At 38.6% G+C, this 15,450-nt stretch overlaps 1 protein-coding gene across 2 annotated transcripts in view; it reads left to right on the forward strand.

The window, feature by feature from the left end:
• Positions 1 to 15,450, forward strand: part of BIRC6 (baculoviral IAP repeat containing 6) — a 179,905-nt gene that overhangs the window by 80,505 nt on the left and 83,950 nt on the right. For both annotated transcript variants that reach the window (XM_054162362.1, XM_054162363.1), the window contains exons 44-51: positions 4,816 to 4,949; positions 5,542 to 5,669; positions 8,598 to 9,160; positions 10,455 to 10,630; positions 11,185 to 11,281; positions 11,455 to 11,649; positions 13,587 to 13,787; positions 14,524 to 14,803. In XM_054162362.1, coding sequence (XP_054018337.1) covers positions 4,816 to 4,949; positions 5,542 to 5,669; positions 8,598 to 9,160; positions 10,455 to 10,630; positions 11,185 to 11,281; positions 11,455 to 11,649; positions 13,587 to 13,787; positions 14,524 to 14,803 — 1,774 coding nt within the window. The remainder of the gene's footprint in view (positions 1 to 4,815; positions 4,950 to 5,541; positions 5,670 to 8,597; positions 9,161 to 10,454; positions 10,631 to 11,184; positions 11,282 to 11,454; positions 11,650 to 13,586; positions 13,788 to 14,523; positions 14,804 to 15,450) is intronic.

Below are 15,450 nucleotides of genomic sequence, written 5' to 3' on the forward strand. Positions count from 1 at the left end.
ACTGAAATGCTAGTGGAAAAAGAAAATGTCATTATAAGTAGGTTGGCAATGTCTTCTAAAAATGAATTTTTAGTACTAGCTAGTGATCCTTGGCAATTAACTTTGTGCTGTGAGAAGGAGGAGCATAAAGGAAGGATTAAGGTGCTGTGAGAGAGATTAAAGTTTTCAGATGCAGTAGGAATATTTTCATAAATATACATGGCTTATGTTAAGTTATTTGAAAATAAGCTTCTGGAAGCTGAATGTATGCAAAAATAAATCCATCTCTATCATTTGATTTCCCTATGCACACCAGTTTATCTCACATTCTGTGTATTCCTCCCTAACACACTATAAATAATCTCAATCTGTGAATACAATTTTACCACATGACTGGTAGATATTAAGGGACATCATTTTTTTAATTAAGAAATTAAGGTTCTAAAGAGTTCACTGTCATAGGGTGGTGGTTGTGAGGAATGCTTTCATGACATTGTGTTCAGGGCTAAAGAAAGTATCACCAGGAAGAGCCTGGAGACTGGAATCTTTGAAAAGCGACATGCTAGACCAAGTCAGAACTCATGTCAATTCTGGTTTTACTCCCAAGTGTATGACTAAAGACAGTAATTACAGAAGAAAGAAACCCAAAGTGACTACCACACTTCTGTGAAGTGATTTTTTCCATTCTGTATCACATCTCCATGATTTGTGTCCAAGATGTTTACGAATCTCTTTTTTTTGCATGTATACTGTTTCAAATAATTGTCTTTAGGATGCACTTTTTTCATCAGGTTTTACTTTCTGTCTCTTTTCAGTGATGTTTTTTAGAGATCATTCTCATAAAAATCAGCTCAAATTTTTACTATTGGGTGAGGCAGTGGGGCCGTGAATAAACTAAGGGAGGAGTTTTAGTGAATACTAAACTGAGACCTCCATCGTACTCTTGGTATTTTGTAGGATAACAATGTCTGCAGTTAACAGCTATGTGTATTTTCAGCAAACAATGTAAAAAACCAAATTTTTCCTGAAACTGTTGAAATGTGACATGTTAATCATCTTTGGAGACAGGTTTCTTTTGTATCCTCTTAATTAGATTATAAGCTATGGAGTTCAAATTGCTCACGTATCTTCACTATACTGACAGATTTTTTTAGAGTTTGTGGGTTTTCTAAACTACTACTATGTCAATTACAGTTCATTGGGAATAATTTAGGTTAGTCTTTCTAGACATGTTTTTAAAATCAGGTTCTTTCCCCCTTTAATACCTAAAGTACAAGCCCTGAGATGGGTTCATTTGCAGAATATCTTCACTGATGAAAAAACTGCCACTACAAGAAACATTACCTTCAGGTGATTTCAGGTGTAATAAACCTTTTCAGATGTAGTAAGCCTTTTAAACAATTAGGAAGGCACCATTTCTTGATGTAATCCTCATAAGGTAATCATTTGCTGCTTCAGAAACTGAATAACAACTTAGAGGTGTAGCTGCTCATAGGCGTTTCAAAATACTTTTCTTGCAAGCGGGCGTTTTAGCACTGAAAAGTCCCACTGTCACTGATTTTTCTAAGTCATTGGACTTCAGAGCCTTCTCAGAGAACTTTGGTCTTAAGTTTCCTTTATTTAGTTGAAATTCTTTATTTATTCATGTGTTCATATTCAGCCATTCCGTCTTCCTTAGTCTTTCATTTAAAAAGAAGAAAGGAATCCATTCATGCCTCACTTGCATTCTATGAGTAGTCTCTTTGAACCCACTTCTGTACTCTGAAAATTACAGTTTTGATCACCATTTCTTCAAGAAATGAATGAATTAGAAGATCTTGCCATGAGAAATGAGGTAGTTCTAGTGATCTCACCTTGATGTTATTTTCAAAGTCCTAGTTATTTTTCCAAAACTCCAGTTCTCTCCAGTGGTAATCAAGGGTTTGTTGTTTCATCGTTGTTGTTTTCTACCCACCTGAGTATAGAACAGATTCTTCTGAGCAGCTGTCCTATGTTAGGATTTTATGAGCACCACTATGTAGGACAGGTCAGTTCATGGTCAGAAAATCTTACTTCATTATGCTGATAAACACCTTCAGAATGAGAGCTTAGGCTGTTTAACTTTAGTGCTACAAAAACTCTTATCTGAGGAGTGCAAGATACTTTTCAGGGATAAATGCAATACCCTCATTGAAATACTTTCACTGGTTATGAAATCTTGGGAAAAATTTTGCAAGAATTGTGTTTGAAATCAGTATTTGATGGGTGACAGCTAGAACTATTTAACCCCATGCAAAGGAAGGTGTGTAGAAGCAAATCTACTATGATACCTAGCTAAGAAAAATTTCTCAGAGCTACAATTGCTCTAAAGTCAACAGCTGTCATCTGTCAAATTGTTCTCATGGTGCATTTACTCATTTATTCCCTTCACAAGAACTATCTGTGCTCTCCTCACATGGCCTTTTGCTTCTCTGTTACTGTTGTCACCAGAAATACTGCATGAGGGCAGTGTTTTGAGCGTAAACACTACCTGACAGAACAGATAACATAGATGCATCTTGAAATCTGAGTTAGGATGCTGAACAAAACATGTCGGACTACAGTAGGGTAGGAAAAAAAAGTGGGTTTTTATATTTCAGTTGATATTTTCAGCTGTTATATAAAAGTAACATAGGAAGTAATGAGCATGTGTTTGGCATCAGTTTTTTTATTATGAAACAGTGGAAAAACTAGAGGCTTTTAATCTTCAAAGAAAGTAAGTTGAGAGTTAGCATATGGACCTGGCTGCTGCTTGTCAAGAGGGGCTACGTCTGTCAATTGCAGAGAAGTTGAAACATCTGCTTGTGTTAAGATGCAAAGTCTTCATAATAGCCAGATTCAATTAAGTAGTAGTTACAGTACAGACCTAACAGGTGAAGGTGAACACAGCAGGAAGAAGCTGGAGTTCTTAAAAAAAATGTTTCCTTTAAATTAAAACCAGGTGAAGAAATCAAGTAAATTGAAGCCACACTCTTGATGTTATTTGTTCAGCAAAATACAGGCCTACATACTCTAGAAGCTAGTTTCAATGGAGACTTTTTGGTGTGTTTTCTCTTTTTAAGAGAAAATTGAACAGCAGTGTTGCTTGTCACAGTGATCATGATAGATGTTATGGGTGATTCATAGTGGATTTTATAGGTGATTTCAGACAATTAAAATATTACCTTCAGTCTATGAAGGTAACATTCAGGAATGCAGGAAAGAGCAAAACCATTTCCCCTTTTCAAATGACAATAAAAACATTTTGAGTGCTTTTTATGTTTCTTTTAAAATTAATTTGGACACACAGTATTTTTGGATAAACCGAAGTGACCCCTCAGTTAAAACTGAAGTCCTACACAAAGTTTGAATAATGCAGTTATACTGAAACAAGTTGCAGAAAACTCTGAAAACCAGAATGACCAAATTCAAATGAACTTCTGATTTTGATTATGTTGGCTGTAGTTGAGTGTAATTTTAGTGGTAGTGATTAATGTTACATTTCAAAATAGTTTATAAGTGGAATTAAAAAAAATAAAAGGATAAACAAACACAAAAGGCAGTAGTGTAACAAGTGTAAGTATAGATGGAAGAGCTGTGAGTTTATTAAGTTAGTATTCTTAGTGACCTGAGAGTCATTTTCATTTTTACCTTGTATCATGATATATCTAGAAACACTGCCCAAAAATAATCAACCAAAAAACCCTCATCCCAACAGCAACCTACATACCTAGGTTTCTTAGAGTGAAAATAAGTGGTTTGTATGTTTAACTCAAGTAAATGCTCAAGGGTGCAGATTCAGCAGGGGAAAAAAAACCTTTATCCGTTCACCCAGGCTAGTGTTTCTAAGGGACATGCTGCAGTGGAAGGCTTCTCTGTTCTCTTGAAATGTTCAGTTTTTCTTTCAGAGAACCTGTGAAATTGTGTGCTTAACTTTTTACAGACTTGTCCCCCACCTAGACTGCTCGTATTTTGCATTATCAAATATAAACTAGATCATGCCCATGGCCTACAGGAGTTGTCACTGCAGTACTGGGGGATTCTTTCTTGCTTTTATTCAACTCCCAGCTATTGCCACACCACCAGTTGTAGCCCTACAGACTTGTCCCACTACCAGTGTTGATACATCGAGGAAATTAGTTTGTACTATTTCTCCAGCGTTTTTCTCCATTCATCTAAAGCAAGAGATCTGTGTATACTTGGAGAATAAAATGACATTTGGTAAAGGAAAAACTTAATGTGGATTATCTTCTCTCACAAGGATTTCTTCACATAGTGTCTTCCCAGTGCTATTCTTATTTCATTGCTCTGAAAGCTTTTCAACTGATACGGAAGCATTCAGGGTTTAATTCTGTTTTCAAAGGGGAGGTTTCCCTCCTAGCTCATTTGTTTGATCTTTGCATTTTAATTCCAATCCTGGTCCTCAGATTTCATATCTGTTCAGCTCCTTACAATTTAGTCAATGATGAGAAGTCTCAATGTGCCAGGAACAAAAATCTTGATTGTTTCTCAGACAATAAAACGTACGGTCTCTGTCTGACAGCAGAGTAGCAAAGAGAAAGAAATCCAAATGTCTTCATGTGTTTCTTCTATATAACAAAGCTCTTCTTTCAGGAATACTTCTTTAGCAAGCTAGGAACACTAATGGAACAGTTTTAGGGGTTTATATCTGTACTTACACTTAAAAATTGTAGTACTGAGGAAGCAGCTTTCAGTAGATGATTTTGCTGAGAATATTTCCACATTGTGAAATAAGCATAAGGGATATGCAGTATAAATGTTTCATCTACACTTAGTGCTTAAAATTACTGAATTTATTTTTATGTCTTTATTTTTAAGCTGGTCCAAGTGGTGCCATTGGAGCTCAGGAAAGTACTGCCCAATTGTTGGTGTCAGATCCAAACCTCATTCATGTGTTAGTGAAATTTCTTTCTGGCACTAATCCTCATGGAACAAATCAACACAGTCCCCAGGTATTTAATGATTAAAATAAGAGAAAGACACTCTGTAATAGGACTTCAGTCAATAAACTTTGTGTTATTCATAATGTATTTTGTCCTTAGCTTGTTTCTTATTTTTTGGTTAGACACTTGGTTCTGATAGCAACCACAGGGAAATTCACGTTGCTCATACACTCAGAGTAGTGGTCTTACTTTCCATAAAAGTTTCAAGAAACTACATAGTCTTTTCCAGAACTTAAAAGTTGTGCAGTACTATTAATTTAAAGCACTTGTATGTAAATATGTAGCTTGTAGAAAAACCTTGCTTAGCAGAGAAATGTATTCTGTGTCAAGTGTGGGTTTCATTGCTGAAAGTTAGTCTCAAGTTGCAAAGCAGCGCTTACGCAACTGAATTATTTGCCTTTTTACTAATGGTTAGTAAGAGAAAAACCCATAATACTAATGAATATGGAGTGGTTCTCCTGTGAAAACCCTGTAAAATTTCTTGTAAAGCAAGCTACATAATACTTTTCTGGTCTTAGAAAATGTTCTTGTTAAATATGACTTAATGTTCTAGAAGACATTTAAGTTTATTTAATGATTACTAAAACATCTTTCCCTTTAGGTTGGGCCAACAGCAACTCAAGCTATGCAAGAATTTCTTACTCGATTACAAGTGCACCTTTCTTCGACTTGTCCTCAGATGTTCAGTGAATTTTTATTGAAACTAATACATATACTTTCAACAGAAAGGTAAATGTTAACATGTTTGTTTGTTCTTTCATGCCCTCTTTGTCTTTAAAATATGTGTGAGTGAAAATCACAACTAAGATGTGTATGTCCCACCTTGTAATACTGTCAAGTATATGTGGATGAAGATTTTAGTGGTGGTGTGGCACTACCAAGAGGATGTGGACTGCTTCTGGCATGTGAAAGAGCACAACCTGAATTCACACACAGCCACCTGTGTGTGAGGGACAGTGAACAGAAGCACTAAAAAGTTATTTGGACTGATTTATCTAGAGCTGATACATAAGCCTTGTTAAAGCAGCCTAAAATAAGGGAACTTGGATGAGCATGCTATTAAAAAGATAAAAAGTACTTCTCTGCTTGAATTAAGAAAAGGCTCTAGAAATAATTCAGTATTCAGTATCACTAAGGTTGGAAGAGACCTCAAAGATCATCGAGTCCAACCTGTCACCACAGACCTCATGACTAGAGTAGGGAGGACACTAGTGCCCATATTCTATTCTATGTATTCTATGTATAATTATACACAAAGCCTCTGTCTGAGGCAGAACATCATTACCAGAAATAAATGATAATTCTTAATATACTTCAGACCAAACAATTACTGCATTTACATTCATAGATTGTGAAAATAGTATAGATTGGTTTTATATTGTGGTAGGATGAAATACGAGAGTGCATGGTCCTATTTACATAATATGCATATTTATCACTTTATTTCCTCTTCTCACCCTCTGCCCTGCTCTTCTTCTGGGGTCCTGATGCCTCCCAACTAGTGTAGAGAAGTGGCTGTTGGTGGGGTGAGAGATAAGGGCTTATGGCTTCTGTTTTATGGTTCTTCAAGGCTAGGTCAATGCGCACAAGACTTGTGTATGCAGTGGTACACTGTAAATGCAGTAATTGTTTGGTCTGAAGTATATTAAGAATTATCATTTATTTCTGGTAATGATGTTCTGCCTCAGACAGAGGCTTTGTGTATAATTATGGATAAGCTTCCTCAGGTTCTGGCTTCCCAGTAGGTGGCACTTTGATGTTACCTGTTCTTTAGTCATACAGAAAACAGTTTTGGCCTTCTGTAAGAGTTTTACTTAAACATGAATTTGATAGGTGGTGTTTAGCAAGCTACACTGATGATCAGTCACTTGTGCAAGAAATGTTATAATACAATAAAATAATTAAATTGGTGAATCTTGGAACATGTGTCTGCATTTGAAATAAGCTCATGACACAACTGAAAGGATAAGTTTTTGAAATGCTTTTTGAGGCAAACCAAAGGTTATTAAAGGGAAGCAAACCTCCCAAACCTCTGGTAATTACTGAAATATTCTATGTCTGCTTAGAGCATAAGGCTGATTGTGAGAAAGAGCAGTATACTTTTTTTACTGTGTTTTACTTAAAAGTGTTTTACTTTGCTAGTTCAACAACAGATATTTCCTTCAGGGCTATTTCTATAAACCTATGTCAAATGATAAAGAGAAATATATGAAAAAATCAGTAACTCACTTCAGGAATTAGCACCAGTTTTGTTTTAACTGTACAGATTCAAAACTTAGTGCCATGGTTTAGTTGATTAGATGGTGTTGGGTGATAGGTTGGACTCGATGATCTCCAAGGTCTTTTCCAACCTGGTTTATTCTATTTTAAAAGCTTCTGTACGCTGCCATTATACTTGTAAAAGCAGTTGGGAAAATTAACATCTCTTAAAGAGATCATTCAAGCAATTGTCTTGCAAGCACCAGCCTATGAATATCTTCTCATGTTCTTACATGTAGTTACTGTTTATATCACACAGTATCACAGTATCACAGTAACTAAGGTTGGAAGAGACCCCAAGGATCATCAAGTCCAACCTGTTCCAACAGACCTCACAACTAGATCATGGCACCAAGTGCCACGTCCAATCTCCCCTTGAACACCTCCAGGGACGGCGACTCCACCACCTCCCTGGGCAGCCCATTCCAATGACGAATGACTCGCTCAGTGAAGAACTTTTTCCTCACCTCGAGTCTAAACCTCCCCTGGCACAACTTGAGACTGTGTCCCCTTGTTCTGGTGCTGGTTGCCTGGGAGAAGAGACCAACCCCCTCCTGTCTACAACCACCTTTCAGGTAGTTGTAGAGGGCAATGAGGTCACCTCTGATCCTTCTCTTCTCCAGGCTAAACAATCCCAGCTCCCTCAGCCTCTCCTCATAGGGCTTGTGCTCAAGGCCTCTCCCCAGCCTTGTTGCCCTTCTCTGGACACGTTCAAGTGTCTCGATGTCCTTCCTAAACTGAGGGGCCCAGAACTGGACACAGTACTCAAGGTGTGGCCTAACCAATGCAGAGTACAGGGCACAATGACCTCCCTGCTCCTGCTGGCCACACTATTCCTAATACAGGCCAGGATGCCATTGGCCTTCTTGGCCACCTGGGCCACACCTAACCATTCTTTGCTTCAGAAGGGGAAAGAAACTCCTGCAGAACTGTGGAAAGAATAAAATCATGATTTATTTTTACAAAAGAAATAAACATAATAATATTAAAGCCATTACTTCTTCCCATGAATTTGCTCTGCAAACTTAGGAAACTTCTCACTGTATCTAAAGCCTATGCCTGCAAATGAATGATTAAAGTAGTAGATGGATTCTAGAATTCTTTGAAGGAAACTTTAATGATCAGTGGTATCAGGAAAGTGATAGCATGAGCAGATCCTACAAGCTGTGCAATGACTGGTATATTCAAATGTTATGAAGACTTGATTCATGTGGAAGATCAGATTATGCTTCAATGTGCATTTCTTATAATTGGATTTTTATTTATTGAAAGTCATGTATGCTTTTTGCTTCTTAAAAAAATCAAGTTAAAAACCCCAAAACCTCCAAACAGCCAAGCCTGTTCAACTTAATATTGAAAAATTACAATTGGCTTTTTGTTTGTTTGGTTTTCTTTCAGGGGTTCTTTCCAGACGGGCCAGGGACCCTTGGATGCGCAAGTGAAACTCCTGGAGTTCACCCTGGAACAGAATTTTGAAGTTGTATCAGTTAGCACTATTTCTGCAGTAATTGAGTCCATAACCTTCCTTGTGCATCACTACATTACATGTTCAGACAAAGTGATGTCTCGCAGTGGCTCAGACAGCTCTGTGGGCGCTCGAGCGTGTTTTGGAGGGCTGTTTGCCAATATTATCCGTCCAGGTGATGCCAAAGCAGTTTGTGGAGAAATGACAAGGGATCAGCTTATGTTTGATTTGTTAAAGCTGGTCAACATCTTAGTTCAGCTGCCGCTTTCTAGTAACCGAGAGTACAGTGCCCGTGTTCCCGTAGCCAGCAGTACCACAGACAGCGTGTCTGATGAAGAAAAAGTTTCAGGAGGCAAAGATGGCAATGGAAGCAACCCTAATACTCAAAGTTCAACTGCTTATGTGGCAGACTTGGTGTTAGCCAACCAACAAATTATGAGCCAGATTTTGTCTGCACTTGGCCAGTGTAACAGCAGCGCTATGGCAATGATTATTGGTAGGTATTTTGTAAATAAAAGGAAAGGTCTTTTGGGGTGATCTAACTCTTAAAATTTACAAACTATTAAATTGGGTGTAGACTTGCAAAGAATATGTCACAGAAATTCCAGGAAAAAGAGAAACTGTTAAGTGAAAGGGGATACAGATATGTGAGAAAAACTAATACGAAGTGAGAGACAGTAATTAAAGCAAACAGGATTGCATTTGAATTTGCTAAATTTTGGAACGGTCAGTGGTAAGGGGCCTCTAGAGATCATTTAGTCCAACTTCCCTGCACAAGGCAGGGTCAGCTCAGACCCTGTGTTAGAGAGCAGGCTGCTCAGTACCTTGTGCACCTCTGTCTCCCTGCATCCAGTGCTTATCAGTATTTTATTTCTTGACAGCTTGAAGTACTACAACTGTCAGTTCTCTTGCCAAAATACTTCTCTAAAGACCACTTGAACACATTATTTTTTATTATTATTTGTTAGTATAACTCCATTATCTCTAAATAGAATGGGATTATTCCATCAATTCCTATCCTTAAATCTAAAACCAATTCTAAAAGTTTATATGCTGTCCTGTGTTTTGTAAGACAGTTGTATTTCGAGGTAATCTCTTCCTTGGGAAGACTATTCTCTTGCTTTTCCATCCTCAGTTTCAAGAGCTGAGCGGGATGTTGCTCTGGGCAACCTGATCTAGTGGAAAGCCCATGGCAAGGGGTCCCTTCCAACCCTTGAAAATCCTGGGATTCTGTAATGTGCAATCAAGATTGCTAAATAAATAAATAATTCGTTAAAGCCTCATGAATAAATCCTGAGCTGTAACACTGAGAAGCAGAATTCCAGGAGAGGTATTTGGAGTGGAAATACATATGTTAAATATGTTAAATGTTAGGGGCTTTTTGGCTGCAGAATTACACTTCTATTATAATCTTTGGGGGGGGGACACCAAAAACAACTTACATACTTGGTAGCTGCTTATGTCTATAAGAGGTTCCAATCCTTTTAGATTAGAATAGGATTACTCTGTTTCCTTCATTAATTAGATTCATTGTTGTGGTTTTAACTAAAATTGGATTTAAATTCCCTGACTTCCTGGGTCAAGTCTTCCTATTTATACTGTAAATTAGGTAGTGTGTATCAGGGATCGCTAATTGTAATTTATATGATCCTGACAACTGACCCATTTGTAGTTTGTAAAATCCATGTGAACACTTACAAGAGCTCAAGTATATTTCTGTTCATTTAAGTGCTGTAATGATTTGTTTGGTTTCTCTTTATGACCTTTGAACTCTTTGTGTTTTCACTAAGGTGCAAGTGGCTTACATCTCACTAAACATGAAAATTTTCATGGTGGTTTAGATGCAATATCAGTTGGAGATGGGTTGTTCACTATCCTAACAACGCTTAGTAAGAAAGCAACAACAGTGCAAGTGATGCTTCAGCCAATTCTTACATACATGGCCTGTGGGTACATGGGCAGGCAGGTAAGTTCTCTTAGGTCTGCTTTGCATCAAGGGAGTTGTAGACTAGTTGATTCTATAACCCATAATAAACACAGAAAACTGAGCTAGTGCCATATAAAAGAAATGATAACATTTTCCCACCCTCTCTTCACTTTGGTGCTGAAGTTAGGAAGCCTCCCTCTGTTGCCCATAGGGTGGGGGAAAGAGTTTCTCTAAGGACATTTTGGTGCTCCCTTAAATGTTCCTGGCTAAAAGCTTAAGGATGAATTGAATACCATGTGTAGACAGGAAACACATTTATTGTGTTCATATTAGTGGGCATATGAAATGCTTAAGATTCTTATTTCCTTTCAGCTGCTTAGCTCAGCAGTTAGATCTTTTCCTTATCCCAAAGACTTCCTTTGTGTAAGATCTGGGCCATGTGGAACACAGTGTTGCTATTTCGTGGCAGAGAAGTCAACTATAGTGACATTTCCTCTCTGTGATATTTACTCATTAAAAAGGGAGAATAAGAGCAGTCATACATACTTCTGTCACATAAATTTTGTGTGAAACTGTTTAACTCTTTCTTATAGGGTTCTCTTGCCACTTGTCAGTTATCTGAACCACTGCTCTGGTTCATTTTACGGGTGTTGGATACAAGTGAGGCACTGAAAGCTTTCCATGATATGGGTAAGAAGGATTTTCTTTAGCTGCAACAAGGTTTATTGTAGAATATTTTTTGTCACAAAGAAGGAATGAAGGTACATATTTAAAGGAGCTAATTTACTAATTAGGCCTTTGCTTGCTTAGAATCTATTGCATGCTTCTGAACAGTGCTGTTTCCCCCCCTCCATTATATACAGGTGGTGTGCAGCTTATTTGTAACAACATGGTAACAAGTACAAGAGCTATTGTTAACACAGCAAGAAGTATGGTTTCAACTATTATGAAATTTCTGGATTGTGGTCCTACCAAAGCAACAGATAGCAGTTTGAAAGCTAGAGTGCTAGCTTCTGAGCCTGATAATGCAGAAGGAATTCACAATTTTGCACCTTTGGGTAAGTAATACTACTTTCTCTTGTATTAATATATCCACTGGTCATTTGAATCTTTACATTCTTAACTGAAGGTATTGTGATAGTGTCAAACATTTCAATACTACTAAATCTTGTAAACAGAGGAGTTATTGGTGTTTTAAGATGATGTTAGAGAGAAAGTTAGCAAGTCTTCCAGAGGTAACAAGACCTTGTGTGGATAGGGGAAAGAAGGGAAAGCAATCTGTGTCTGATTCAGTCATGCATCAGGCTGGGCCCCTTCCTTCTCCCCTAGGCCAGGGGATATGCCGTTCCAGCCCACCACCACACTACGACTGAATTCACTTATTTGTCAGGCTTAATAGGGTTATTACAGAAACACAGTAAATCTAGATGGCACATAATGACCCCACACTGGGTCAGAATAGAAGCTGGAGCATTGGGCTGTTCTTGCTGCTGCTCACACCTGTACCTAATCATTCCAATGTTACCTGCATCAATATCTTGTAGAACTGCAGGAACGCTTTGATATCAGTACAATGGCTGCTAGTTTAAGCACAATGCATGTGTTGCTGTTCCTGCCCACTACCCCATGAATTTATGCAGTGTGTCTCACTGTCAAAGAAGGGAGAAAGGAAGGATTATATTTTCAATTTCTGGGAAAATTGTCACACAAGGGAGGAATCCATTCAGTCCTGTCACTCAACAAAGAGTATCAAAACCAATTAAAATAGTCATTTAAAGGAAAAATGGAGCAACACAAATCTGGTCTTGTTGTGTATTACTACTTGCTATAGAACACATAGCCTAGATACTGCTATCATTCTTAACTCATGTTAAGGTTAGGAAAATAAGCAACTGCGATGATCAGGGTTTTGCAGACTTCGGCTATAACGTCTCCATCATTGTGATATTTAAAGCATTAAGCATGAGTTAACTGTGTTCAAGTTGCAAGCATACTGTTCAACCTGCACCTGTTGGTTTTTTTTGGCTTGTTTTTGTAATGAACTCCTGATACAAAGTTCAGTTTTGCCAGAGGACACTTGCTACCAGGCTACAAGTACAGAGTGGCTGGGGAGCGGCCTGGCAGAAAGGGACCTGGGGGTACTGGTCAATAGTAGGCTGAACGTGTGCCCAGGTGACCAAGAAGGCCAAGGGCATCCTGGCCTGCATCAGGAATAGTGTGGTTAGCAAGAGCAGGGAAGTCATTGTGCCCCTGTACTCAGCACTGGTTAGGCCACACCTTGAGTCCTGTGTCTAGTTCTGGGCCCCTCAGTTTAGGAAAGATGTTAAGTTGCTGGAATGTGTCCAGAGAAGGGCAACAAAGCTGGGGAGGGGTTTGGAGCACAAGCCCTATGAGGAGAGGCTAACAGAGCTGGGGTTGCTTAGCCTGAAGAAGAGGAGACTCAGGGGAGACCTTCTTGCTGTCTACAACTACCTGAAGGGAGGTTGTAGCCAGGTGGGGGCTGGTCTCTTCTCCCAGGCAACCAGCACCAGAACAAGAGGACACAGTCTCAAGCTGCACCAGGGGAGGTTCAGACTGGATGTTAGGAAGAAGTTCTTCATAGAAAGAGTGATTGGCTACTGGAATGGGCTGCCCAGGGAGGTGGTGGAATTGCTGTCACAAGAGGTGTTTAGGAAGAGACTGGCTGGGGTGCTTGGTGCCATGGTTTAGTTGATTAGATAGTGTTGGATGATAGCTTGGACTCGATCTCAAAGGTCTTTTGCAACCTGGTTAATTCTATTCTATTCTACATACATATGGATGTGTAAACTGCCTAAGTAAAACAGTGTAAAAGAAAAATCTCAGCAGTTGTCATTATTGCACATGGAATATTACTTAATAAACCAAAATTGGTGAGAGTGGGGAAAAGAAGTACTTTCCACACTTCAGATTGTTAATTTATCTGGAGTTCATTAATAATCATTAATAATCAATGTTAATGGTGCTGTTTTTGAAGGTTCAATCACCTCAAGCAGTCCCACTGCCCAGCCTGCTGAGGTGCTGTTGCAGGCTACCCCTCCCCACAGACGAGCTCGTTCTGCTGCATGGTCGTACATATTTTTACCTGAAGAAGCTTGGTGCGACCTCACAATTCACCTTCCTGCTGCTGTGCTGCTTAAGGAGATCCACATCCAGCCTCACCTGGCCTCTCTAGCAAGTAAGTGGATTCACTGACATTGATGCTGATTAAAAAACGTGAAGGGTGTAATTTAGAAGCGATACAGAGTATAATCAGAGGAAAGCTGACAGATTGTTTGAGAAATGCCTGTAAAATATGTTGTAAAGCTTGTAAATTCTGCTTGCCTTGAAAGTTGAATGCCTTGCCTCTTCTTGATTTCTAATAGCTTAGTACATGTCACTGTCCCTGGGGGTGTTCCAGCAGTGTGTGGACATGGTGCTAAGGGACATGGTTTAATGTCAACCCATCAGTACTGGGCCAAGGTTTGGACTGCATGATCTTTGTGGTCTCTTCCAACCAGACTGATTCTGCGATTCTGTGTGATGTTTGGAGGCATTATCATTAAATATGCCAAAAAGCCTCTCCTCAAAATGCTCTGTAATGAGAACATGATATTGGTGAAGGGATCTTTGGGCAAGAAGATTTTATATGGTAGCTGAAATAAAACATAAGATTTTCAACTCTTACTTTTGTGACCCTGAATTTCATCTTAAGTCTTCGAGAAACTGTTTATACTATGTATCAAAATTCTTAAGCATTTTAACATACACCAGCGCACAGGTCAAATACTGTAGCTGCAGTTCTGTAGTAGTGGTTGCCTAAGAACATTGACAATCTTCCTTTATTGCATCTTTAATAGGAATAAATGTTTAAGACTTCAAATTCAACCTAGTTCAGATTTTTAAACAATGTTAAATCTTGTTTTAATCTGCAGCTTGCCCTTCATCAGTATCTGTTGAAGTAAGTGCAGATGGTGTGAATATGCTCCCTTTGTCAACTCCTGTTATCACAAGTGGTCTCACCTATATAAAAATCCAGCTGGTAAAAGCTGAAGTTGCCTCAGCTGTCTGCCTTCGTCTGCATCGTCCTCGGGATGCCAGTACACTTGGCCTCTCTCAGATCAAACTGTTAGGCCTCACAGCCTTTGGAAGCACCTCATCTGCAACTGTCAATAATCCATTCCTCCCCTCTGAGGATCAGGTTTCTAAAACAAGGTAAGCTTCTAGTATTAAAGGGCAGAAGTATGTTTGTGCCAGTTCATAGTTTGGGGTTTTTTTAATGATGGTTTCCCTCTCTCAAGTCAGATCTTTTAATAACAAACAGTATTCATAACACCTGTTTTTGTACTTGAATGTTAATAGTTACAAAATCTGATTTCATGTGGCTTGGGAAACTTGGGGTTTGTTGTGGGGTTTTGTTTGTTTGTTTTTAGTAAAGACAAACATAAACAGTATTCTTCACTTTTCTGGTAGCATGCTTGTTCTGACTGTGTAAAAGAGAATGTTTCACCTCTGGAATGGTGAAAGAATATAAAGTGCAGGAAAGCATTTGGAGTTGCATTCTCTCTTTTAATGGGTAGACAGTTGTCAAGCTGAAGTAGCAGCCTGCTTCTTATCCCTGCTGGAGTCAACAGTTACATAAGTATTGGAGCAGGAATAGAACTAGGACAATGGGACGTTTAGTGAAAGTCATATCTAATGTTGATGTTGGCAAACATTTGAGAAACAGGAACTGAATGTTATGATTCTGACATATCAGCAAGATTTATTTTCAAAAGCTTTTATTTGGTTATGTGGCATCTCGTTCTTTTAATCCTCAAACATTTACTGTTATTTTTCAAGCATATTAATGCCAACTTGGA

This window comes from Dryobates pubescens, chromosome 6, assembly GCF_014839835.1.
Source record: "Dryobates pubescens isolate bDryPub1 chromosome 6, bDryPub1.pri, whole genome shotgun sequence".
NCBI lineage: Eukaryota > Metazoa > Chordata > Aves > Piciformes > Picidae > Dryobates > Dryobates pubescens.